Source organism: Miniopterus schreibersii (genome assembly GCF_964146895.1).
Source record: "Miniopterus schreibersii genome assembly, chromosome: 3".
Lineage (NCBI taxonomy): Eukaryota > Metazoa > Chordata > Mammalia > Chiroptera > Miniopteridae > Miniopterus > Miniopterus schreibersii.
In genome coordinates, this window is record NC_138103.1 from 7,530,290 (window position 1) to 7,558,005 (window position 27,716).

General features: G+C 45.3%; 1 protein-coding gene across 3 annotated transcripts in view; it reads right to left on the reverse strand.

The window, feature by feature from the left end:
- LOC308555431 (acyl-coenzyme A synthetase ACSM1, mitochondrial-like) overlaps positions 1-27,716 on the reverse strand; it is a 49,061-nt gene that overhangs the window by 631 nt on the left and 20,714 nt on the right. For all 3 annotated transcript variants that reach the window (XM_081133732.1, XM_081133733.1, XM_081133734.1), the window contains exons 6-13: positions 26,835-26,994; positions 25,797-25,876; positions 21,815-21,938; positions 19,533-19,613; positions 18,813-18,914; positions 3,545-3,672; positions 2,366-2,465; positions 1,416-1,535 (exon numbers count right to left, since the gene is read on the reverse strand). In XM_081133732.1, the coding sequence (XP_080989858.1) occupies positions 1,416-1,535; positions 2,366-2,465; positions 3,545-3,672; positions 18,813-18,914; positions 19,533-19,613; positions 21,815-21,938; positions 25,797-25,876; positions 26,835-26,994 (895 nt within the window). The remainder of the gene's footprint in view (positions 1-1,415; positions 1,536-2,365; positions 2,466-3,544; positions 3,673-18,812; positions 18,915-19,532; positions 19,614-21,814; positions 21,939-25,796; positions 25,877-26,834; positions 26,995-27,716) is intronic.

Below are 27,716 nucleotides of genomic sequence, written 5' to 3' on the forward strand. Positions count from 1 at the left end.
TGCAGCCCTGTGACGTGCTTTGACCAATGAAATGTGGTGGGAGCAAAGCGGGTCACCTCCAACAGAAGAGTCTGGAACCACTGAGCCTGGCCACCCTCTCTGTCCATCTCTGACAGCCCCTGGCAGGTACCTACATGGTGGCTGCTCCTTTATCCTGGTCCCAGGAGAACCAGGCAGGATAGGCACGTGCCATGAGCAAGGGAGATGCCTCCCTTAGAATAAGCCACACGGCTCTGGGCTGTTTGTTACCCGCAATAGCATCGAGCCCCTAACTGGTACACATCCCCTATTCTACTCTCGAGGGGGCAGCAAGCCCAGCATTAGAAGCAAGAACTTTGCTGTTAGACACATGGGTTTGAGGTCCAGCTCTGCCTTGTATTAACTCTACTCTCAGGCAATTTACGTTGAGTCTCTGAGCCTCAATTTCCTCTCCGTAAAATACTTGGTTAAACCATCTCAGGTTGAAGAGAGGATTAAATAATAATGCATGTGAAGCATTGAATCCAGGGCCTGGCACGTGTAGTAAATATTCAGTAACTGTTAGCTACATAGCTTTACAAATGTACTGACTGAAAACATTCAGACAATGTAGGAATCGTTAACTTGTTGACATACGTATACTTTCAAACTTTGTTTTTAAACAGATCTGAAAATATTATGTGTATTCTTGCTTGTCCTGCTTTGTACTCTTAATAATATATTGTCATATTTTTATGTTAAAAATAAAAAACCTACATCATTTTAAATTATAGGAAAATATTAAATTTCACAAATAATTTAAGAATTTCACTATTGGACATTTTTGTTGCTTGCGCACAACATTAAAAACAACTGTAGTGGAATACAAAGCATTGGAATAGATTGTAAGGATAAATATAATTTTGTTAAAATTTGTTTGTTCTGTATGTAACTAAGTATTGAGTTGCAGTATCCAATGTATTTCTTACTATGAATCATTTAAAAATAGTTTGGGAAAAAATAAATAAATAAAAATAGTTTGGGCCCAGCAGGGAGTGTGCAGCAGGCAGCCAGTCAATGACTCTCATCATTGATGTTTCTCTCCTGCTCCCTTCCTCTCTCTCTGAAATCAATAAAAATAAAAGTAAAAATAGTTTGGAAGTGACTCATTTGGATGTCTTTTTCAAATTTTGAAAGATTTTAAATATTCTCTTGGATAGCCTTGGGCACTTCTCTGACTTTCTGCCCTCAGGTTAAAGTGCCAGCAGGCTTTGCAGTTTCTGACCGAGGACAGAGGTTCCGTCTCATTCGCTTGGCAGCACTGCGCCTCTAAGCCGAGCTGCTGCTCTGCAGGGAAAAATGCTCGTTCTATTGGCAGGTTAAGCGCCACCCGGCCTCCCTACCAGACCTGGGGCAACGGAGCACGGGAAGGGCACCGAGCCTCTGCCCTCACTCACCTTCCTCGGGTACTTGTACGGGGCTGTCACTGACTTCACGTGCTCCTGCAGCTCCTTGGTGAGCTGGTCCGTGTCATGGGACAGAAACTGTGGGGTCAGGACAATGAAAGCCTTCACCACCTGCAGTTCAGAACCAGAGCGGAGGCTCAGGGTGAGTGGCAACCAATTGTATGGTTTAAAAAGTAAATGTTTATGCAATGAATGGAAAAACAAGTTGACACTTGAGAACAAGTTGTCCTTTGGAAAAGGACAGGACCAGGTTCAAATCCAAATACTTCCAATTTCCACTCTTTGCCTCGGAAAATTATTTAACCTTGAATTCCTTCTCTGCGACATGGGGACAGTGCAGGTTCGTCCCACAGTGGGCTTATGTACAGATTCCACGAGATAACACATGTAAGAGGTGCAGCTGGTTTAACTTCATTATCACCCCTCCTCAGTACCATCACCATTTTTACTCTTAACGTGTGTGCGGGTCTGTGCCTGGAGCCTTGTGGGCATTTAGTAATTGCTGGCAAGTCATGGTTTTTATATTGCTCTTTACGCCCATTTCATTGCACAGGCCCTTGTTCATAGCGGGTGCTCAACACCCTTGTTGAATCGATGAGCGTATCGGAACCAGAGCGCTCCGGTTTCCATCCCTGAGCGGCACAATCTGGGCAAGTTACTGAACCTCCTCACGCCCGTCTGCGTCCATGAAAAGGCTGTAATAGGGGCTTTAACTCCTTAGGCGGTTGTGAGGGTTAAACGAGCTGCACATAGTAAGGGCCCACCAAGTAGGAGCTGTCATCAAATCAACACTCTTAGGGTTCTACTAAGTCACAGAGGGTGCCGCAGTGCCTCCTGCTGCCCACACGGTGCAAGTGCGCCCCACCCACCGGCTGCTCTGGAAGTTTCCCCTGCCCCAGCCTTCGGATGCCCTCAGCCACACGCCTGCCCCCCGTCCTCACCTGCCCCCTTATGGGGTCCGGGCTGCTCACCACAGCCGACTCGGCCACTGCCGGGTGCTTGGCCAGGGCGTTCTCCACCTCTGCGGGCCCGATGCGGTACCTGCGGGACCAACGGGTCCTGCTCAGAGGCTCTGAGCAGATGCCAGGGCTGGACTGACCCAGGCGCTCGTCTCATGTTTGGGAGTTTCACACCTTTCGTTGCCACAGAGGGCAACTGTCACGAGAGCCAGAGGACTGTGAAAGGGCCCTGTAGTGGGAGCAACATGCGACACCTGGGCGTTCCAGGTGTAAGAAACACCAAGCTCAGAGGCTCCCAGGGTTTCTCCCCTCACTGCATCTGGGTGTGTGTTTGGGGGGGGGGGGTAGGGGAGGGAAGCTGTCCTTCTGGGGCTATGGGGCTTGGTGCCAGGAGCTCCCCCACAGAGAGTCATACTTTGAAGTGTCAGACACTTGGGAGTCTCAAACTTTGTCTTAAACATTCAGGGAAATTCTGCCGCCTAGTCCCACTACATCGACATTTCATTTAGAAACTAAAAAAGTAAAACAAACTTAATTTCCCTGACATATCCAAGAGTTGTTACTTGTGTCACTTTCTCCCTCAATCACCTAAGCATTAGGAACAACAGTTTGGGAGCCAGAATAGCTTGGTTCGAATCTGGGCTTCACCCTGCACTATCTTGAAGTTTCAGCAATTTACTTCACTGGTCAGTGACTCAGTGTTCTCATCTGTAAAAAGGGCACAATAATGGCAGGTACTGGGTTATACAAGGCACTGAGGAGAGTACTTTCACATAGTAAATGCTCCATAAAGTTTAGTTACTATTATGGTTGTGGTTGTTGTTTTTCGTGATGTTGTTTTTGTGACATGTGTCCCGTTAGAGGAACACAGAGAATAATTTGTCCCAACAAATGGGGACAAATAAGGGCCAAAATAAGGTCTCCCTTCCCAATCCTATACGCCTCTTTAAATGACATGATGTCTTATTGTGGTTGCAATCGCAGGCCCTCTTGAACTTAGTTTTTATGTTGGGAGAGCTGCAGAGATACCCTGGGTCAGGGCCCTGTAGACGTGGCTCTGCTCAGGAATAGGCTGAGGGTCCCATCACCCATGCACGGAGGAAAGGGGAATGGCCAGGCGAGCTAGATCCTGCCTCTCGGCTCCAGGGCAGCCACACCTACCCAGAGGCATTGATGATGTCATCATCCCTCCCCAGGAAAAAGATGTAGCCCTCTTCGTCAATAGTTGCTCTGTCCCCAGTGTTGTAAAAGTCCCCACACTCCACTTTGGCTGTCCTCACTGGGTCATTCTGCAAAGAGAACGGCAGTGAGCTTAAAGATTTTGAGCTGTGAGTTTAGAGATACTGAGCTGATACTTACGGCTCAGATCTGGGTTCGAATCCTGCTTCCCACTCTGCCAGGCACCCGTGCAACGTTTGGAATTTCTCTGAGTCTATTTTCTTTACATGCACTCAATGCACAAAATATACTGCCAATTATATTAATATAACACAGTAGCTGAACAGATGGGAGATGTCATAAATATTTGTTGAATGAATTTTCTCCCCCAAATACTATCTCATCTCATTGTCAAAGAAAGTCTATGGGGCTGGTAGTTTTTATTTTTGCCCCCCAGTGGTCCCATCTTGTGAAACTATAGCTCGATATCACAACCAGGATACTGACGTTGCTACAGGCCCCAGTCTCGCCCAGCTCTCCCCTGTTTCCTCGTATTCATTGGCTTGGGTGAGAGTGTGTCCCGTACTAGGCAATGTCACCGCCTGGGTAGGTTCAGGTATTCACCACCAGTCAGTCCCGTCAGCACCAGGACCCCCCTCCCTCCGCTCCCCTCTCCCTCCTCCCCTACCTCCCTAACCCCTACGCAGCAGCTAATCTTTTCTCCAGTTTCATAATTCGGTCATTTTAAGAATGGTACTGAAGTAGAATCCTTCAGCATGTAACCTTTTGGGGCTGGCTTTTCTTTCTTAATCCTCCAGAGATTCCTCCAGGCCCTTGTGTCATCGATACGTTGACCCTGTTTATTGCTGAACAGTATTTAATGTTGCGGGGAGCCACAGTCTGTTAATTGCTCACCCACTGCAGGGCATCTGGGTTGTTGCTAGTCTTTAACTATCGTGAAGAAAGCCGCTCTGAACATTCGTGCGCAGGTTTTGTGTGAGACTGACATTTTTATAAGCCCATTTAACAGAAGAGAAAACTTATGCTCAGAGAGGCACAGTAACTTGCTCAGAGTCACTCAGCCAGTCAGTGGGAGGGTTGGCCTCTGAACCACTAAGCCATGAGTTGGGATCCTCTCTCTTGTGGAACATGAAATGATTTTACAAGGTCCCAGTAAAAAACATTAAAAAAAACCTGGAGTCACATCCCTTTTAGCTTCCCTTTCAGTTGTTCTGATTATTTCAATGAGGCTCTTCACCATGTTTTCAAAAGCTCGGGGAGCTAAGTTTCAAGATCAGAGCTTTTTGTGGGAACAGGGTTCAGCTAGAATTTAAGAAAATCATTTTGTTTGCAGTATAGCTATGGTTATACCTGCTTTGAAATAAAACTGTTTTCCACTTGCAATCCCAGATCAACTTGTTCTTTATAATTTTTTATACAAGGAATGTTTTAAAGTAAAATAATAATTATCGTGTGCATCTGTTCTAACCTGTCTGGGGACACCTGAAGGACTAAAGCCCTCATTTCACAGAAGTAAAAGTACAGGTGGGAAAAGCAGCAGGCACTGCTCATGGCAGCTACCAGGCGGACTGCAAAACCAGAGGCCTGAGGCAAGAGACCGGGTGGAGACACACAACGGACCGTGGCCTGGAGGAGAAGCTGGGGTGAGATTTTGGGCACAGGCGAGGGAATTTGGATATTCAAGTACATGGAGGAATTTAGAAAGCCACGCACAGTCGGGCAAGATGCGTGCTCAGCAAAGCCCTGAGAAGACCTCAAGCTTTCAGGTCAGGCTGATGGCCCCAGGCTCAGAGCAAGCCCCGCTGAGCTGAGCGGTGAGGAGGGCCCAGGGCAGAGCCCTCTGCCAGTGGCAGTTCTCTCCTTTTGTTGTTGCTGTTTCTGTCTGTTTGTTTGAGCTCCTGGCAGTCAAGGGAATCCCTGTCAAAACATTCCTGAAAGTGAGGTAAGGGATCAGAACTTCAACAATCACACATGACAAACAATAGTCTTTGCCAAAAAAAAAGAGAAAAGTCTCAAAGCAAAGGACTCCTATGACTATGGCCTTCAACAGTCAAACAAACAAACAAACAAACAAACAAACAAACACATACAAAAATACCCCCACCAGCAATCTCAACCCTAGGGAAGTGGCAGAGTCTGATTTCTAGAGTTATAACATTATAATAGTGAAAAGCCCAATATGCAACCAATAAAAAATGTCACAGAACATACAAAGAAAACAGGAAACATGGCTCATTCAAAGAAATAAAAATTATTGATGGGGGGCGGCGTGGTGGTAGAGAGGATCAGTGGGGGGATAAAGGGGGAATATCTGTAATACTTTCAACAATAAAGATAAATTTTAAAAAAGTAATTGACAGAAACCACCCCTGAGGAAGCCCAGACATCAGACTTACTAGACGCATCATTTAAATAAAAAATGTTACTCGACTTCATGTGGTGATCACAGAGTAAGGTAATCAAGGTTGAATCACTATATTCTATACCTGAAACTAATATAATATTAGTTTAGCAGCAGTGCCTGTTGCTTTTCCCACCTGTACTTTTACTTCTGTGAAATGAGGGCTATACATAAATTAAGAAATAAAAAAAAATGATTCTCACTGCTGGAAAAAAAGTTAAATATGGCCAAAAAGCTAAGAGAAAAATTGACAAAGAACTAAATGAAGGCAGTAATATTCTATATGAACAAAGGAAAGAAAACCATTCTATTGACAGTAGCATCAAAGAGAATAAGTACTAAAAATAAATTTAGTCAAGAAAGTGAAAGGCTTGTATACTGAAAACTAACAATTTTTGCCCACACAAATTAAAGAAGACAAATCAATGGAAAGGTTTCCATTCTTAATGATTGGAGACTTAATATTATTAAGATAGCAATACTATCCAAAGCTATCTACAGTTTCAGTGCAATCCCTATCAGAATCTCTGTGGTGTTTTTTTCAGAACTAGAAAAATCCATCTGAAAATTCATATAAAATATAAAGGGATCCCAAGTATCCAGAGCAATATTTTAAAAGGAGAAGGAAATTCAAGGATTTACACTCCTGGTTTCAAAATTTACCACAAAGACACAGTAATCAAAACAGCATGGTACTGGCATAAAACCAGCCGTATAGAAAATTGGAATAGAATACAGAGCCCAGTAGGAAACCCTCACATACATTTTCAATTGATCTTAGACAAGAGTGCCAAGACCATTCAGTGGGAAAGGATGGTCTTTTCAACTGATGATGCTGGTAAACTTGCATGTCCACATGCTTTTGCCTTATACTATATACAAAAATTAACTCAAAATAGATCCCAAACTGAGATATAAGAGAGCTGAAATGATAAAACTCTTTGAAGACAACATAGGGGAAAATCTTCATGACTTTGATTTGGCAATGATTTATAAACTATAATACCGAAAGGACATGAAACAAAAGAAAAATAGATTAAATGTCCTTTATAAAATTAAAAATCTTTGTACATCAATGGATACTATCAAGAGAATGCAAAGGTAGCCCACTGAATGGGAGAAAATATTTGTAAAGCATATATCTGATAAGAAATTTACATCCAAAATAAAGCACTCTTACAACTTAATAACAAAACAAACAACCCAACTAAAACTGGGCAAAAGGAGCTTCCAGTCAAGATGGCAGACTAGGCATATGCCAAGCTCACATTCCCCCCAAGCCACATGAAAATTACAGCTAAACTACAAAACAACCATCATTCAGAACTGCTTGAAATCTATCTAAACAGAAGTTTTTTATCTAAAGATGTAAAAAAGAAGCCACACTGAGACTGGTAGGATGGGCAGAGAGAACCCCACATCCACATATGGAGGTTAAAAATCAGGAGGGATATCTCAGCTTCAAAGGTCCCCCTGAGGAGCAAGGTGTCCCAACCCCACACCAGTGAGATATCCCCCACCCCCACCCAGGGTTCCAGTGCCAGGAAGAGAAGTTCTCAACTCTTAGCTTTAAAAACCAGTGGGGATTGTGGCTGGGGTGCGGGGGGAGGGGGCGAAGGGGGCTGCTGGAGATCATGTATTCATCTTAAAGGGCCTAAGCTAGGACTAAGTTGGGGTCACTTGCTATGACCTCCAGAGCTGGGCAGCAGCTGAAAAGGCACCAGGGACATACAGCAAGGAAATTAATCATCTGGCTTCAGGGAGAGGGCTAGAGGGGCAGCTTTCTCTAGAAGGAAATGCTGGCAGAGGTTATTACTCCTTTGCCCCACCGATAGAGCCATATCTCAGTCTCCATCAACCTGGCTAACACCATTTGGCCGCGCTGGTGATTCCCTGAGATCCCTCCCCACCCAACTTGTGGGCCCACCTAAGCTGTTTCCAGTGGTTTTCCATACAAATGGCCTGTCTTGGCTCATACATCAGACTTTCCTAAAATCTCCCAAAGATTCACAAACCCCAAACAAGCAGCATATGTCCCCCACATGCCCTGTAAGTCTTTCTAAGTGGTCCCAGGCATGGCACTAATGGCACTAGAGGCAGCCAGCCTTGGTTCCCAGTTTGGCCTTTCCTCGGCACCTCCAAGCCCAGCACAAGTGCGAGCCATGTGGAGATTGCTTTGTAATTCATGCCCAGTGGCCCTGGACAGGGCACAGGTGATCGCTGACCTTCACCTACACCTCCAGGGAGACCCCTGAGTCAGCACAACCATGGGCAGCTTTAGACCAAGTCAGAACGGCACCCAACCACCTCCACAAACAAACCAGTAAAGGGGTAGACTCATTGGGCACCAGACCCCCTCTGAAGCAAGTCTTGCTCCCTAGGTTAGGCCCCTGCACAGCATTCCTCCATGGTAGTCGAGGCCAGTCCTTGCAGCTGATTGGCCTGCAGGTCAATCCCTTCCACTGACATGACAACAGTCCAACTACGAAAGAAGGATGCACATAGCCCACACGGGGAGTGCACTGGGAAAGCACAGCTTGGGTACTGGGAGGCTGTGCCACTAGGCTCCACAGGACACCCATGACATAAAGCCACTCTACCAAGACCAGGAGATGGACAAGTTCTATCTAATACATAAAACAAACATAGGAAGGCAGCCAAAATGAGGAGACAAAGAAACATGTCCCACATGAAAAAATACAACAAAACTCCAGCAAAAGAACTAAACAAAATGGAGACAAGCAATCTACCATATGCAGAGTTCAAAATGCTGGTCATAAGCATGCTCAAAGATCTGAGTGAGATCTTCAACACAGAGACAGGAAACATAAAAATGAAGATAGAAAACATTAAAAAGAACCAGTCTAAAATGAAGAATATATGAACTGAAATGGACAATTATTCCAGGGAATCAACAGTAGAGTAGATGAAGCAGAGCATCAAACCAGCCATTTGGAAAACAAGGAGTAGAAAACACCCATTCAGAGCAGCAAAAAGAAAAAAGAATCCAAAAAAGTGAGGATAGTTTAAGGAGCCACTGGGACAGCATCATGGGGGTGCTGGAAAGAGAAGAGAGAGAACAAGGAATTGAAAACCTATTTGAGAAAATAATTATGAAAAACTTCTGTAACTTGGTGAAGGAAATAGACATACAAGTCCAGGAAGCACACAGAGTCCCAAACAAGAAGAACCCAAAGGAGCCCACACCAAGACACATAATTAAAATGCCAAAGGTTAAAGACAAAGAGAGAATCTTAAAAGCAGCAAGAGAAAAGCAGTTAGTTATGTACAAGGGAGCTCCCATAAGACTGTCAGCTGATTTCTCAACAGAATCTTTGCAGGCCAGAAGGAATTGGCAAGGAATATTTGAAGTGATGAAGAGCCAGGACCCACAACCATGATTACTCTACCGAGCACAGCTATCATAGAATCAAAAGACAGACAAAGAGCTTCCTAGATAAGAAAAAGCTAAAGGACTTCATCACCACCAAACCAGTATTACAAAAAAATGGTAAAGGGTCTTCTTTAAGAAGAAGAAGGAAAAAAAGATGAATAATAAAATGGCACTAACTCCATATCTATCAACAATTACTTGAAATGCAAATGGATTAAATGCTCCAATCAAAAGACATACAGTGGTTGAAGGGATAAGAAAACAAGTCCCTTCCATATCCTGTCTATGAGAGACTCTCTTCAGATGGAAAGGCACACACAAGCTGAAAGTAAAGGGATGGGAAAAGATATTTCATGAAAATGGAAACAAACAAAAACCACAGGAAAGTTCAGGTAGCAATACTTATTCCAGATAAAATACACTTTAAAACAAAGGCTATATAAAAGAGACAAAGAAGGACCCAGAAATTCCACTTCTGAAGCAACCCAAAAGGTTAGAAAAGCCATCTGCATCCCTATGTTCATGGCAGCTTTATTTACAGGAGCCAAGATATGGGAGTGAACTAAGTGTCCATCAGGAGATGAAAGGAAGTTCGATTGTTAGTGGGAGTGGAGAGCAGACCCTAGAGAGCCCTGAGCAGCCTCACCACCTCCAATGACAGTCTAGTTCTCATCACACTCCTGGAGGAGCTGCAGCTCCTGCACCTAGCTCCAGGAACCGTCTCCATCACCAAAACCATGAGCAGTGAGGCCAAGACCCAGCAGCTGAAGTTCTAGAAGAATACCTAAGTTGTGGGGGATCACTTGAGAACTCTGGGGTCTAAACCCAAAGCTGGGCACCCCAGCTCAGAGCATCAGGATTGAGAAAGGTGCCCATATAACATCTGTCTGTGAAAAGCAGCAGGGTTTCTGTTTCTAGGGAGAGAAGGCTGGAAATGCAGTCATTCTCTTAAGGGGCCAATGCACAAAGATTTGTGTGCAGCCACTGAGCTTGGGTTCCAGCAGAGAGAGGGTAGAGTGAACTAGAGCTGTGTGAGGAGAATCTAAGGTTTTGGGCTCTGGAGATAGAGTTCAGAGTGTGTGCATCGGGATTCCTGTGCTGAATCATTTCCCTACACATCAGAGGACATCTTTCTCAGGCAGATATTTAACATCCAGGCAGCTTTTGCCTGGGGGAGAAGCAATTACCCCACCTGTTGAAAACGTCTCACCCCACCCTGTGGAGTTTATGCCTTGCTGTGGGCTACAGCCTGAGGCTCATTAAGAGTTTTTATTTATTTATTTTTTAATTGTTTTTTTTACTTTTTAAATTTATCTTTACTGTTGAGAGTATTACAGGTATACCATTTTCCCCTGCAACTGACCCCCTCCACTTCACTCCCACCCCCTCCCCAGGCCTTCACCCTGTTATTGACTGTGTCCATGGGTTATGCATATATGCATATAACTTCTTTGGTTAATCTCTTCCCACCCTCCACCGCCCTCCCCTCTTTCCTCTGAAATATGATCGTCTGTTGCATGTGTTAATGTCTCTGGATCCATTTAGTTCATCAGATTCTTTTGTTCATTAGCTTCTTCTTAAAGAAGACCCTTCAACATTTCCTGTAGTGCTGGTCTGGTGGTGATGAACACCTTTAGCTTTTCCTTATCTGGGAAGCTCTTTATCTGACCTTCAATTCTAAATGATAGCTTTGCTGGGTAGAGCAATCTTGGTTGTAGTTCCATGTTTTTCATCACTTTGAATATTTCTTGCCACTCCCTTCTGGCCTGCAAGGTTTCTGTTGAGAAATCAGCTGACAGTCGTATGGGTGCTCCCTTGTAGGTAACTAATTGCTTTTCTCTTGCTGCTTTTAAGATTCTCTCTGTCTTTCACCTTTGGCATTTTAATTATGATGTGTCTTGCTGTGGGCCTCTTTGGGTTCCTCTTCTTTGGGACCCTCTGTGCTTCCTGGATTTGAAAGTCGATTTCTTTCCCCAGGTAGGGGAAGTTTTCTGTCATTATTTTTTCAAATAGGTTTTCAATATCTTGTTCTCTTTATTCTCCTTCTCGCACCCCAATAATACAAATGTTGGGCCTCTTGAAGTTGTCCCAGAGGCTCCTTATACTATTTTCATATTTCTGGATTCTTTTTTCTTTTTGCTCTTCTGGTTGGGTGTTTTTTGTTTCCTCATGTTCCAAATTGCTGATTTGATTCTCAGTGTCCTCTACTCTGCTGTTGATTCCCTGTAAATTATTCTTCATTTCAGTTCCTGTAGCCTTCATTTCAAATTGGTACTTTATTATGTTATCGATTTTCTCAGTTATTTCCCTAGCCATTTGCTTAAACATCCTTATAACCCAAATTCTGAACTCTCTATCTGTTAGCTTGCTTGGATCTATTTCATTTAGTTCCTCTTCTAGAGATTTCTTCTGTTCTTTCCTTTGTGACATGTTTCTTTGCCTCCTCATTTTGGCTGTTTCCAGGTGTTTGTTTCTATGTATTAGGTAGAGCTGCTATGTCTCCTGGAATTTGTAGAGTGGCTTTGTGTAGTAGGTGCCCTGTAGGGTCCAGTGGCTCAGCCTCCCCATTCACCTGAGCTGGGCCTTCCAGGTGCTCCCCTGTGTGGGCTGTGTGCACTGTCCTGTTGTAGTTGAGCCTTGGTTGCTGCTGGCGTCCCTGGGAGGGGCTGACCCCCAGGCCAATCAGTTGTGAGGACAAGCTGCAGCTATAGCCAACGAGCTGCTGTGCTGGAGACACCCCTATGGAGCAGGATTTACTTCAGTGGAGCTCTGGTGTTCACCAAGTGCACCCCTTGAGTGTGTCAGTGGAGCTTTGGTGTTCACCAAGTCCACCCCTTGTGGATCTGGTAGGGTTGTAATCCAGCGTGGTCGAGTCTGACCACCAGGTGCACTGTCTCTGGGGCCTCTGGGGAGGTGCAAAGTCAGCCTCTGCCAGTGCCTTGCCCTGGGCCACCCAGCATGAGCTACACAGCAAACTGTAGTTGGCTGCTACTTGTGCTGGGCTTGGCGTTGTCTAGGAGAGGCCAAGCTATGAGCCAATGCAGGTTGCCACTAGTGCCAGGCCTGGGGCCACTTATCAAGCTGTATGGGGCATGCTGCTGCTTGTTTGAGAGATTTTAGGAAAGTCCTAAGCATGATGCTTGAGAGGCCACTTGCACAGAAAAGCCCCTGGAAATGGCCTGGATGAGCTGCAAGTGGGGAGGGGCAGGGCCTCCGGGAATCACGGGGAGGGTCAACGGTGAGAGTCAGGCGCTGGCGCTTCCAATTTGGCGCCTGCCTGCCTGCTGTGTGCGGGGAGAACTTGCCAAAGGAGCAACAGCCTCTGCCAGCTCTTCTGCCTGGGAGGAAGCTGCCCTCCACCTCTCGCCGGGATCTCAGGCAGGTTAGTTCCTCCCCGAGTGTTCCAGGTCTTTTCAGGCTGCTGCCCGGCGCTGGGCTCAGAGGGAGCACGCCCGAGTGAGTCCATGGGCGGGCCCTTTAAGAGGAGCTGCTGGGGCTCCCACAGCCTCCATGACCCTCAGCGACATTCCTTGCTGGTTTCACAGCCCGGAGTTGTGGGGCGTCTCTTCCTGGCCTAGAGCCCTGGGCTGGGGGCCTGCTGTGGGGCTGGGACGGCCTCCCTCCTCTGGGAAAACTCCGCAGCTGAGATTCTCTCCCAGGTTTAAACCGCAGCACCGGGTGTGGGCCCGCGGCCGGGTCTCTGCGATTCAGCCCCGATCCACCCACATCTGCGCCCCTCCTACCAGTCTCGATGCTTCTTCAGTTCCCTGGTTGTAGGGCTTCTGTTCAGCCAGATCTCAGGAGGCTCTGAGTGAAGGTGATTCTGTATTTTAGTTGTAATTTTGATGTGGTTGCAGGAAGCAGCAGATGCAGCTGTTACCTACACCACTATCTTGTTTTTCCAAGAGTTTTTAAATAACAATCAGACTCTGGGCACTTTGAGTCTTTGCTTGATCTGCTTGTGGAGCCAGGACTTGGAAAAGCAGACTTTGATGCACATCTTGGTCCTGTCCAAACACACCCGGCCTTAGCAGAGGGAGCCACAAGCTGTGGATTGCTGAAAGCTTCAAACAGGGTACTCAAAGCCAATCACAAACAGCGTCCGACATTGACGTGCACCAAAGACCATCCAAAAGACTCACAGTCCTATCAGATCTACCTAATACATAGAAACAAACCCAAACAGACAGCCAAAATGGGGAGACAAAATAACAAGCCCCAAATGAAAGAACAAAAGAATTCTCCAGAAGAAGAGATTAATGAAATGGAGATAAGTAATCTATAAGATAGAGTTCGGAGTACTGATCATAAGGATTCTAACAGCATGAGGAAAGATATGGAAACTATAAAGAAAATCAGGAATGACACAGTAGAAATAAAAAATACATTGGAAGGAATAAACAGCAGAGTAGGGGAAGGGAAGCTGAGGGCTGGATTAGCAAATTAGAAGACAGGGTAGAAAAACATCACTCAATCAGAAAGAAAACCAAAAAGAAAAACCAATAAAAAACAGGAGGACAGTTTAAGGAAGCTGTGGGACAACAGGAAATGTAACAATATTCACATCATAGGGGTGCCAGAAGAGGTCGAAAGGAAGAAGGGTTAGAGAATCTGTTTGAAGAAATAATAGCAGAAAAGTTCCCTAACCTGGTGAAAGAAAAAGTCACACAAGTTCAGGAGGCACAGGGAGTCCCAAACAAGAAGAACCCAAAGAGGCCCACGCCCAGACACATCATAATTAAAATACCAATAATTTAAGACAAAGAGAGAATCTTTGCAAGAGAATCTTTGCAAAAGCAGCAAGAGAAAAGCAAGCTGTTACCTAAAAAGTAGCTCCCATAAAGCTATGAGCTGACTTCTCATCAGAAACTCTACAGGCCAGAAGGGAATGGCATGAAGTATTCAAGGTAATGCAAAACAAGGATCTGAAACCAAGACTACTCTATCCATCAAGGCTATCATTCAAAATAGATGGTGAAATAAAGAGCTTCTCAGACAACAAAAGGCTAAAGGAATTTATCACCACCAAACCAGCATTGTGAGAAATGTTAAAGGGACTGCTGTAATAAGTTGAAATATATAGAGAGAAACATAGGCGTAAAGAAATAAAATGGCAATAGATGAGTACCTATCAAAATAACCTTAAATATAAATGGATTAAATGCTCCAATCAAATGGCATAGTGGAGCTGAATGGATAAGAAAACAGCAATCAAATATATGCTGTCTACCAGAGATGCACCTCAGAACAAAAGACTCACACAGGCTGAAAAAAAAACTTCTGGAGGACCTTAAGAGAAAGATTGACAGCAATACAGACATAGTAGGGGACTTTAACACCCCACTGACTTCCCTGGATAGATCTTCCAGACAAAAAATCAACAAAGGGACAGTGACTCTAAATGACACACTAGATGAGATGGACTTAATTGACATTTACAGAACATTCCACCCCAAAGCTGCAGAATATACATTCTCCTCAAGTGTGCATGGGACACTCTCAAAGATAGACCACATGTTAGGACACAAAACAAGTCTCTACAAGTTCCAGAAGATTGAAATCATATGAAGCATCTTCTTGGACTTTTACACCATGGAATACTATGCAGCTATAAAAAAGAAGAACTCCTTACCCTTTGAGTCAGCATGGTGGCACCTGGAGAGTATTATGCTAAGTGAAATAAGCCAGTCAGAGAAAGACAAGTATCCCATGATCTTACTCATATGTGGAATGTAATGAACAAAATAAACTGATGAGCAAAATAGATCCAGAGACATAGAAGCTGGAACAGACTGATGGATCTCAGAGGGAAGGCAAGGGTGGGTGGGTGGGAGGAGATTAACCTAAGAACTTATATGCATAAATGCATAACCCATGGACACAGACAATAGTGTGGTAAAGTCCTGGCTGTGGGCAGGGTGGAGGGGATCAATGGGGAAAAGGGGGACATTTGTAATACTTTCAACAATAAAGATAAATGAAAAATTAAAAAAGAAGAAATGAATATGTAATTCCAGCAATAAGAAATGAACAAAATGTTGGAGCTGAAGACCTTAAGTGGTTGCTTTTTTTGACCAGATAACTAAACTATCTGCATCACCTGTGCAACATGAGGTTTTTAATATTTTTACCTAAAGACGTCTCTTTTTGGTAATGACAAAAGTTTTTTTGTTTTTTTTTTAAAAAGGCCTGTTGCCCAGCCGGGCGTGGCTCAGCGGTTGAGCGTTGACCTCGGATCCAGGCGATTGGGGTTTGATTCCCGGTCAGAGCACATGCCTGGGTTGCGGGCTCGATCAATGACTTTCTCATCATTGATGTTTCTATCTCTCTCTCTCCCTCTCCTTTCCTCTTTCTGAAATCAATAAAGATATATTTTAAAAAATTAAATATATAAAATAAAAAGCCTTGTTTTTCTCAATACACCTTTAAATGTTTTTAAATTGTTTCATATCTGATCAAGTTGAGATTTTTTTAAGTACCTCATTTTTAATTGGTAATAACAGTTTACAATTTGATTTTTTTCAAAAAAGTCAACAAACTGCAAGCACCTCTTAATACAGGGCTTAAATAATAAATTTTTATAAAGCGATGAATCGATAAAGAAGTGGTGCATATATACAATGGACTATGACAGTCAAAAAAAGAATGGAATCTTGACATCTACAACAACACTGGTAGACCTAGAGGCTATTGCACTGAGTGAAATAAGTCAGGCAAAGAAAGACAAATATTACATGATTTCACTTCTATGTGAAATCTAAAAAACAAAATAAATGAACAAATGGAACAGAAACAGACTCACAGATACAGAGAACATTTTGGTGGTTGCCAGATGGGAGTGAGGCTGGGTAAATGGGTGAAAATGGTGAAGAGATTAAGAAGTACAAATTGGTAGTTACAGAATAGTCTCGGGGATGTAAAGTACAACATAGGGAATATAGTCAATAACATTGTTAACTATGTATGATGTCAGATGGGTACTAGATTTATTGGGATGATTACTTAGGAAGCTTTATAAATGTCTTTGTCTAATCACTGCTTATACACCTGATACTAATATAATATTGCATGTCAACTGTAAATGAAAAATAAAAAATTATTTAAAAAATATATATTGAAAAGCAAAAAAGATTATTTGTTGTACACTTGAAACGAACATAATGTTATATGTCAATTATACATCAATTAAAAAAACTGAAAAGACTTCACCAATTAAATTCAAATCATTGAAAGGAAAATATCAAAATTTACTGAATGTCTACTATGTATTTTTTAAAAATGAGCAGAGGTACTGAATAAACAGTTCTGCAGAGAAGATATACAAATGGCCAAGAACCACATGCAAAGGTGCTCAACATCACTAGGGATTACGAAAATGCAGATCCACAATGAGATACCATCTCAAAAGCATTAGATGTCTGTTATCAAAAACAAACAAACAGTCCTAACTGGTTTGGCTCAGTGGTTAGAGCGTGGCCTGTGGACTGGAGTGTCCTGGGTTTGGTTCCCTCCAAGGACACATACCTCGGTTGCAGGCTTGATCCCTGGATCCAGTCGTGGCATATGCAGGAGGCCACCAATCAATGTGTCTGTCTCACACATCGATGTTTCTCCCCACCCCCCCGAAAAGCAATGGAAAAAAATATCCTCAGGTGAGGGTTAAAAAAAAAAAATTAACAAACAAACAAACAAACAAAAATTTGAGAAAATAACAAGTGCTGGGAAGGATGTGGAGAAATTGGAACCTTTGTGCATTATTGGTGGGAATGGAAAATGGTTCAGTCACTGTAGAAAACATTTTGGCAGTTCCTCAAAAACTGAAACATAGAATTACCATATGACCCAGCAATGCCATTTCTGGGTATATCCCAAAGAAGAGGAAGCAGAAACTTGAACACATACTTGCACACCAATGTTCATAGCAGCATGACTCACAAGAGCCAAAAGGTGGAAACCATTCAAATGTCCATCAAGAGGCCAATGGATAAACAAAAAATGGTACATACATACAATGGACTATGATTCAGCCTTAATAGGAAGGACATTTTGTTACGTGCTACAGCATGGATGAACCTTGAAAATGTTCTGCTAAGTGAAATAAGCCAGATACCAAAGAGCAAATGTATGATTCCACTTAATTAAGGTACCTAAAATAGGTGAATTCTTACAGACAAAAAGTATATGAAAGGTTACAAAAAAGTTGGGGAGATGGGGAATGGGGAGTTAGTGTTGAATGAGAACAGAGTTTTTGTTTGGGATGGTGAACATTTTCTGCACATACATAGTTGTGATGGTTGCATAATATTGTGAATTAACTCAATGCCACAGAGCTCTATGCCCTCAAGTTGTGAAAATGGTAAATGTTATGTTGTATGTATTTTATCTTCATAAAAAAGAAAAGAAAGGGGGAGAGAGGCAAGCAAATCTCAGTGGAGGAGAGACAACATGGAATGAGAGCATGTGAAATGGGAGAGCATGGGTGGGCATATGTCAGGACATCGGTACAAAATAAAAGTCATGCCCAGTAAAAACAAATGTCATTGTTCTGGACCACCCCAGTTCAATTTAACCAAAATCTCTGTGGTTGAATCCAATCATTAATGTTTTTTAGAAGAAGCTCCCCAGATGACTCTAATGTACAGGCAGAGTTGAGAACCACTGATCTGTATACATGTTAGTCTGTGTTTGTTTTCTCTTGTATCCAAGCTTCAACTTGTGCTCCAGAGAAGCTAAGGCTGCCTGTTTGCTGTAGGACGATAGTATCACATGAGGAGCAGCGCCCCCTGGAGGCCAGAGTGATGAGGACAGTGACAGGGAGAGAGCCTCAGGTGGCTGTTCTTTTAGGGAAAGGAAATGGGTATGAGGTCAACTTCAGGTTTGCCCACCTTCTATGGCCAATCTTGGGAGCTGAGAATTTCCTCCTAGTGGCCTCTACTACCCTGGGAGGGGTAGGGTTTGTCTGGTCAAGAGTTTCAGCAGGTTTCCTTCCAGCCTATCATAGGTTTCCGTAATCCCTGGATTTCTCATTTAGCTTTGGGGCCCAAAAGACGTGGGTTTGAATCTTAGACCTGCCATTTATTTGACATGGGGAAGGCATATAACTCTTCCAGTCTGCAGTTTTTTTCTCTGTGAAGTGGGGATAGGGGAACTCCTGTTGGTAAGTTGGATGGTAGGATTTGAACCCAGCAAAGCCTGTATTCTTAGCTACAGGAAGTCATTGGCCTGCAAGTCCTATGACTCTGAAGCCAGGGTTCCTTCTGTCTTGTCAGTGCCACATGGGTTAGGATAGCACAGGCTGTGGGACACACTGTGAGCTTTGTGATTAATTAGAACAGGCTTCATTGAGTTGGAGCAAATAAAGGGAGAAGTGAAGAAGTCTCAGGATGCAGAGCTGGGTCCACTCCTTATCACTGCAGGGACTCTTGGGCCAGGGAGGGGCAGACAGGGTGCCCTACCTCATAGCACATGAACAGGCCAATGGGCTTGCTGGGCTTGATCCTGATGGCAAGGTTGCCTTCAGTGTTGGGCGGCAGGATGTTGCCCTTGTCATCGATGATCTGGAGAAAAACGTCTGTGAGTCCCAACCTATAGGGCTCCCCAACACTCCTGCCCCGCCCAAACACCGCTTGGTTTATTCATGTGACACCAGTGGGGAATCACTGGGGAGGGTCCCTGTCAGAAAATAGAATAAGCCCATCAAGGCTTTGAAATCAGCAAGTCACTCTGTCACGTCAAGAGTTTCAGTGAGTTTCCCTACAGCCTATCACAATTTTCTGTAATCCCTGGATTTCTCATTTAGGCTTTGGGGCCCAAAAGACATGGGGCTGATCTTATACCTGCCATTTATTTGACATGGGGGGGGACACATGCCAAATGTGTCTTCCAGCTAGAAAAAAGGGGTCAGGAAAATTAAGAGCACCAGCTGGTGGACAGAGCTGCCAGTGCTCCTCACAGCTACTGTGTGCCAACTGCTGTGTGTGAGGCCTCTGGCTGGCACTGGGAGCTGCATTCATGCCCACAATACTGAAACCCCAGGAAATCAGAGGGAAAATAGGAGGAGAGGAGGAAGGACAGCTTGGGCAGGGGGCATGGCTGCTTCTGCAGCCTGGTGTCACACAAAGGTCCAATCCCAGCTGAGCCCTCAGTGCTCCATGACCATGCCCTTAGGACCAAACCTGGGTGTCGAAGGGTGGGACGGTTTTCCCCATCGAGTTGGGCTTGACCTGCATTCCCCGGGCAGTGCCACAAGAAATTCCCTGTGCACAGAAGAAAGAGAATGCCAGTTGTCAAAGGGCCCAGGCTGATCGCAAAGCAGCAAGAATCATACACAGCATCCCTGCTCCCAGGTGTCATTTGACGCTGCTCACGGAGCCTGTGGGGGAGCTCGAAGGCCTGGACTGTAGGCTCAAGGCATTGACCCAGCTCTTCAGCAGACATTCACTGCGCCTGACGGTGCTGGGCCAGTGCTGGCTGCCGGGGCTACAGGGTCCGGTGCGGGAGGCCAAGAAAGGAGCAAAGGGCTGAGCTCTGGGCTGAGGGCATGTGTTGTGGGTGGTGGAGTTCCCAGTGCATGCCTGGCATGTGCCCTTTTGGCAGGGGAAGGTCATGAGCCCATTTGACAAACACTTACTCGGGATTGTTAAACAGCGATAGGAATCCCGCCTCAGCCGCTTCTCGGGGCTGTGCTGAAATCACTGAGGCTGTCCCTTCTGCTCCCACTGCCCCGTCAGCATTTGGCCTCCTGATGAACCTATGCCCCCTTCACGGTTCCCTGAAATGCCTTCTTTCTAATGCTAAGCGCTTTACAGTCGGACTGATTAGGGTGTGACTCTTGACAAGTTAATGCCCCTGGATCTCCTCTGTCAAAGGGGCATGACCCAGCGCTCCCTTCTCAGAGAGCCTGCGAGTGCTGGAAGCTGCACGGTGCCCGCACACACCAAGTGACTTCAACTGGCTACTGGTCAGCCAGCGTCACCCAGGCCCCATGAGAAGTCAGCTGGGAGATTCTCCTTCTGTCGTATTTTCCCCACATTTCTATTGTCACTGACAGGGCCTTATACTGATTTTTGCGTGTCTGTTTTCCTCAGTAGATAACAAGCACCTGGGCGTAGAGACAGCCCCATTCGGCTCCGGAGACCTGACATCTGGGAGACCACCTCCCGACATCCGGTGGGGACAGCAGTGTGGGCACTGTGGACACCTGCAGGGCTGGGCCCCACACCGCAGCTTTACACCTGTCCTTTCATTCTCCTCCTCACCATACACAAGATTCTGCTTCCCATTTTGGAGACAGGGAAGTTGAGCTTCTGGAAGGTTCTGTGGTATGCCTATAGTCTTGAAGCCTGTCACTGGCAATGCTGAGACAACTGAGGCCTGAGCTCCTAGGAGAGGACGGTCGTCCTCTGCCAGGCTGTTGCTCACACATCAGGCACATGGGGACATCCACAGATGAGGGAGCAGGTTTGAAGGTCTTTGAGATTAAAGCGCCACTCAGGGAAAAGGAGTATCCTGTTGTTTCAAATAGTCAGTGCAAAGGGACAGGGTTATGGGTGTAGTGTGTGGTTGTCTTTGTCCAAAAATGAACTGGGAGCCATGCAAGAACAGGCCTAGAATCTTAACATTTCTCAGGCCTGGAAGCAGACCACTTAACTGATTAAAATAAGAATTTTTTTTTTTTGGGGGGGGGGGGGAAAGTCAGACAAATATGTGAATTAGGACTAAAACAGCCATTTACAGGTCCTGAGGTGGCAGTCAGCTCCGACAGGATGATGGGAGGCTGGGGAAGTGGCTCTGTCACCATCAGAGGTGGACTGAGAATGTGCTGGAAGAGAGGCGGCTCCTCATAGGATGACTGATGAAGTCCCTGACGTTCCAGGCAGGCACCTGCTCTCATGCTGTGCCCCCTGCCTGCTCGGAGACACCCTTTGCATCAGAGTGTGTGTGTGTGTGTGTGTGTCTGTGTGTGTGTCTGTGTGTGATGTCTCTGCTCCCTCCTCTACTCCTGCTCAGGCCCCACAATCAAACCTGCGTGCCTACCTCATAAACACCCAGAAATGAACTTTTGGGGCCAGCTGCTGTCCGGCCTCTGGTTACTGCTCTAGGCAGGATGGTGACAGGGACAGGACTTGCTGGTGGGGCCTCTGTGTTGCAGGAGAGGGTCTCCATTTCCATAGTTCCTTCAGCTCCCTGATCACAGGGACATAGTTCTTACACCCTTTCCTAAATTTTTGTCCAATAGTTTTCAGCACACTGGTGTCCTGACAAGTCAATGAGCTGTGTGTGAACGGTCTTTCTGCAAACTGATTTAGAGCAAATTAGCCTAGAACTCTGAATCATCCCGTCTGCTGGCTGTGCACACAGTAGGGCCTTTGTACACAGTCCTGGCATGATTCAGGTCACCTGCTGGGCTCGGTGGCTGAGCACATCCTGGCTGGCCCAGAGGGGCCCGTCCACCTACCATTTCTGACTGTCCGTAGAGCTGGTGGAGCATAAGGCCCGTCTGCTGTTTCCACTTCTCTTGCTCCTCGGGAAGCAGGGCCTCCCCACCGGTAGCACAGTGCTCCAGGGTGGGGAACCTGAGGCTTAGGGGGAGACGAGGTATAAACAGACAGTCAGAGCAGGCCCTGGATGCTCCGACCCAGGCCCAGGAGTCAGGAGCTCATTCACCCTTCTGCTACCTCACTTTCATGCCTGCCTTCCGGGTGGATGTCACTCACTCCCCGTCAGTCCCTATTAGCTCTTCCACAGGTGTGTGTGTGATGAGGCTAATGGGTCAGTTAGGGATCAAATTAAATGTGGACGTTGAGACCTTGTGTAAGGGAAGCATTCTTGTGTGTGTGTGTGTGTATGGGTGTGTGTGTGCGCGTGTGAACCCTCACTCGAGGATATTTTTCCACTGATTTTTTTAGAGAGAGTGGAAGGGATTGGGAGAGACAGAGAGAGAAAAACATCAATGTGGGAGAGACACATCGACTGGTTGCCTCCCACATGCACGGCGACAGGGGCCCAGCCTGCAAAAGAGGCATGTGCCTTTGACCGGAATCAAACCCGAGACTCCTCAGTCTGTGGGCCAACACTCTAACCACTGAGCTCAACCGGCCAGGGCGAGAGATGCTTTTGGAAACCACAAAGGGGCGAAGGCCAGAACTCCAAGGACATGCCAGGTTGGTAGTCGGACTGTGCTTCCTGCCTTCTGGGGAGAGGCGTTATGTGCCCCGAAGGGCCTTTGTGCTTCTGAGTGGGGAATGCAAGTTAGTGGTTGGGAATTAATTGCTCAGGACACAAGGAAGATTGGGCTGGGTGTTAGAAAAGAGGGCGGGGTCACAGGTAACAGTCCTGAGAGAAGGGATTTTGGAGAGAACAGAAGTCTGCTGTGATTGCGTAGTAGGTATATCATGTACTAGGCATGTCGTGTGCTGCAGATCCTCTCCTCCACTTTTCCCATGAAAATTTCCATAAATAATACCCCAAGAAATCACACAATCATGATGGAATCCCTGAAGGAAATGGGGAGAAGTGACTGAGGGCTGACTACCACTGGGCTCAGCAGGTCAGCTCTTGGGGATGACGGAGGTGACAGACATCTGGCTCACCTTCCCTGTGTTCCCTGTCACCCTCTCCTGGTACACACAGAGTCAGGAGTGGACAGGGGGGACGGTTTCGTTAAAAGTGTCTTCCTCATTCACCTGGAGCTTTCTCCGAAGCAGGTAAAATGAGCAGTCTCCAGTGGAGTCATTAGTTATGCCCTGGTGGGACTTTTACTGGAATTGAACAAAGTTCATCATCTGAGGAATGTTGCAGAAAGTGGCTGCAGTAGGAGCTTTCAAATACAGATAGAGACAGAGTCCAGCCAGTTGGAGGCCTCATGAATAAAATCAAGTTGTAGTTCAGAGTTAGCTTCGTAAGGGTAGTTGCTGAACTCCTTGATATTTTAACTCTGTATCTAAAACTTGTTAGCTCTGACTTTTGAAGCAGCCATGTCCATTTAGAATCTCTAAAATATACATAAATGCCCATTTGGTTCAAAGACGAGATTTCAGTTTAGATAAAAATCAATCTACAAATATAGGGAAAAGCAAAAATAAAACTATAGCAAAATAAAACTATGCATCCATCAGACTGGCAAAAATGAAAAACTTTGACAAAAACAAATATTGCCAAAGATGTGGAACAATGGAAATTCTTCCTACCCTGCCAGTGGGAGCATAAATTGATTTGATACTTTGGAGAAACTGGTCGGAGGATACAGTGCCACATAGCAATTGTCTCCTGGAAAACCCTGCATAAATGAGTGGTTACGTGAACCAGGGCAAATGTGCAGGAATTCAATGCAGTATTAATCATCAATAGCCCTAAAATGAAAATTACCCAAATGTCCACTAATGGTAGAACTTATAAGGACAGGAAACAGGCCTCTCTTTTTGTCTGCTGTGGCCTTCCACAATTTATGAGAAACACCTGGTGATTAAATCCCAAGGTTGTTGGCCCCTTTGTTCAAACTGTGGGACAAGATCAGCTACTGTCAAGGCTCCACTCTTGCACCCCCTCCTCCTGCTCTTTTCACGACTCAGGGGTAATTGGAAGCAAGGAGTATATAGTTAGTAGGAAGTTCCCTCTCTGCCCCTCAAACAGGCCACCTTTGAACTCTTTGTAACTTCTGCTCTGAGCATGTTTAGAGGCCTGGGAAACATACTGACAAGACCCCTCCCTGGGACACCTGCGGGACTGTCTCCTGGAAAGTAAACAAACTGTAACTTTTCAAGACAACCTCTGTGGAATCTGATCAACTTCAAGACAACCTCCCTCCCTTCCTTGTTGCTTAGCAACAGCCACTGCTTAAAAGAGAAGGCCACCCTTTGTTCCCTGCCCCATATTGGCTAGCAATACACTGGCCCTTCCTCCCTTGGAAAGTAAAATAAACTTCCTCTCTGCATCTCTTCTTTTAGTTGTGAATTCTTTCATAGCCTGCGTCACCAGCCAAACCTAACAGAACTGATAAAAAATGTGGACTTTTCATAAAATAGGATATTATACAGCAATAAAAATTAGCAACAGCAATGTAATGCAACATGGACACATCTTAGAAATATAACATTGAAAAAGAAGCCAGATATTACAGAATAATATGTAATTACAAGGCTCAAAGCAAGTAAAATAGAATGATTTGTTTCAGGATATTTCCTTAAGAGGTAAACGACAAGAGAACATAAAGAAATGAGAAAAAAAGAGAAATGAACACCATAAAAGTCAAGATAGTGGGTTCCTTTTGGGGAGATGGAGAGGTGTGAGTGGGTCACTTGGGGGCTGGCTATGTTCTCTTTTTGTGACTTGAACGAGTGGTTACATAGGTGTTTAAGTTTCAACAGTTTCTTAATCTGCAAATTTATGTCTTACGTGTTTCTCGGTATGTTTGTTATTTCACAATAAAAATGTTTAAAAAAGGAAAAAACCCACAATGATACAAGGGTCACTGAGTGTTCCATTTGGATCTCTGAGCCTTGCTTAATAAATCAATTAGACTGGCTGATAATTATCACTACCTACAGTTCACACAGACACACACTCACACACTACCCTCAAAGAACCAGAATTAAAACAGTGAGACTGCTATTGTCGATGGCTAGTTATTGAAAGAAAGAGAGCAAGGGGAGTCAGACATTGTTGAGCACGGTCAGCTGGGGAGCAGAGGCCTGTTTGCTTCACCAGGAAGCTACAGCTTCACACCCCAAGAAATTGCAGCATGGTCCCTCCAAGGGGATCAACACCCCTCCGTCCCCCCACCCCCGGTTGCTGATTGCATGTGTTGGAAGGCGGAGCAGGGGGAGATCAGGACATGCACAATAAAGTCAAAATGGCGCATGGTGGGGGTCCTGGACCATAAAGGCCTGTCAGTCTCACCTGGGAAAAAGATGGTTGGCTTAGGGGGTAGCCCCTGAAATCTTTGGAAGTTAATTGGTTGTTTTGAAAAAGCTACTAGTTAAAACCCCACAAGAACAAAATGCTCTCTCTCTCTCTCCTCCCTCCCCTTCAGGACCCCACTCAACCCATTTGTTCCTGTTCTTTCCTGCCTGGAGCACACAACCATGCAGGTCTAGTAGCCACTTGGGAACCAAGCAAGACTGCACAGGCCCAGAGGATTATGAAGCAGAAACTCTGGGCATTGGCCTTTCCGTTGGCCTTATTGAAGATGAGATTGGACTTTTTCCGTGGCAGGATGGAGAGAGATGGGACATTGGGAAGCCAGAAGGAGAACTCTTTTGATATTATATAACAAATAAACCACATGGCCACATCATAATCTCCCGTGTGTGATTCCTTGGAATTCTGTCCTCGCAATTCTGTGGAAGAGCCTCTTTCCCACCAACACCACCACCCCAGTGAATCAGACTCCTTAAAATCCTACCCAAAGATTGTTATTACAATCAGCTACTCTACCATACCTGGTGAAATTCTGATGCAGAATCATTCGATACACGGAGGGTGCAGCAGTGCATTGGGTGATGGGGTATTTGGAGAGTGTCTACAAAGTGAGGAGAGAAAAGTTTTATTTTTATCGTTAAATTAAAAATATTGACCACTTAGCATTTTAATTCTGATCGTCCCTCTAGGAGAGCCCATTTATTCATTTGTTAATTCTTCCCATATACATATATTGAATGTGAATGTGATTTTGGACTGAAGGAGTAGAGTTGATGAAAAGTGAGAGACTGATAATACAGAAGAAAAGGTGCAATGGATTAGAGATGAGTAGAGAGGGGCTCCAACAGAAGAGCCTGGAGAAGACCTGGACCCACAGCTAGGCGGCGTGGGGCTTGGACTTTGAGAGGTGGAAGGCAGGTCTGCAGCAAGAAAGCAAGGGTGTGGCAAGTGGACACACAAACAGCTTTTTCAGGTGCAGAGAAGTAATTTGAAGGGGTTTATGCAGGCAACTTCAGCTGTCACCATGACGTACACAGCTGCTAGCAATTACTGAGTGTTTTTAGGTGCAGGCCTCAGGGCTAAGCACTTTACACACTTTGCCTGTATCATCTCAATATTCCCAACAATTGTATGAGGTAGTAACTATTAAACTCCCATCTTACAGTTGAGAAGACTGAGGTTCAGAGAGGTAAGTAGACCACTAATAAATGGTAAATGTGTGAAAAGAAACTAGAACCATCACATTCCAAGGGCTCTATTTTTAAACATTTCATTAAATTCATATCCCCCGCCCCCAAATACCAGCTACCTGGCCCTAGAGGAGCCCTGAGACCTGAGCCTGTTCTGGTTGCTTTAATTTCTCAAAATGTATATTCCTGGTGATTCTGATACAAGGACTGATTCAGCACCTCACATTTTGAGGAACCCAGAACCCAAGTTATATTATACTAATGGGCCTCTTTGCCATATAAACAATTTCTCAGCAAGGTCCAGCTTTTGAGCTTGAAACAGGAGTTTCTTCTAAGAGTTTGTTGATACTAAAAGATTAGTCTTCTTACCTGTACAATGATCTTAGGATCAAACTGGGACAGGTAATGGATGAAGACTGTAGACCCTGCTGTCCATGGTTGAAACAGGGCCCCCACGGTACTCATAATCCAGCCTGGATCTGACAGGCACCAGAGGACATCACTCGTCTTCAGCTGCAGTAATTTCCTGCTAACTCCAAAATACAGTGGCCTCAGCTTTGTAACCACGGGAAGATGGGATCAAGGGCTGGGGAATCTGGTCCTCAGATAGAGACCCGCCTTTCTCACTCTCAGTGGCTGTGGTTTCGGTGGGGCTCCAGACTCACTCCCACCCCAGGTCCTAAAGGTAGGTCAAATCCTATTTCCTGGTCACGTGCCACTTCTGGTTCAACCATAATGAGGCTTAAGGCTGGGGATACTGGGATGAAGCCTGTGCCTGGTATAGTCTTGGGCAATGCTGGCAGCCACTGGGATAATAAGGGCTGGGCCTTTCTGAGAACAGCCTCAAAACCTAACAGAAATAGCTGGTGGGTGGAGAGAAGAAAATGTCTGGAGTGTTTTTCCCCCCTCCTTTGACTGCTCCTGAGGGGCCTCTGTGTGCGTAACTCCTTGAGGAAACTCAACTCCCCCATGAGCAGGCTCCTGCTCTGAGGAGCTTTTCTATGAGCAGAGGGACCTGGAGAGGCAGCCACCCCCTCATCCCCTCTGTCTTGGGGCTATGGCACTCCCACAAGACATTAATGGCTAGGGGCCTCTGTTTTGAGCTTCTGACCCAACTTCCCATCAACATCCTTCTGGGATGTCTCTCAGGCACCTCAAGCCCCAAGCACCCTAATCTCTCCTGTCTTCCTGGACTAAGAATTCTCCAGTGTTCTCTGTGTGTCAGGGTCATTCTGTTCAAACCTGGGAGTC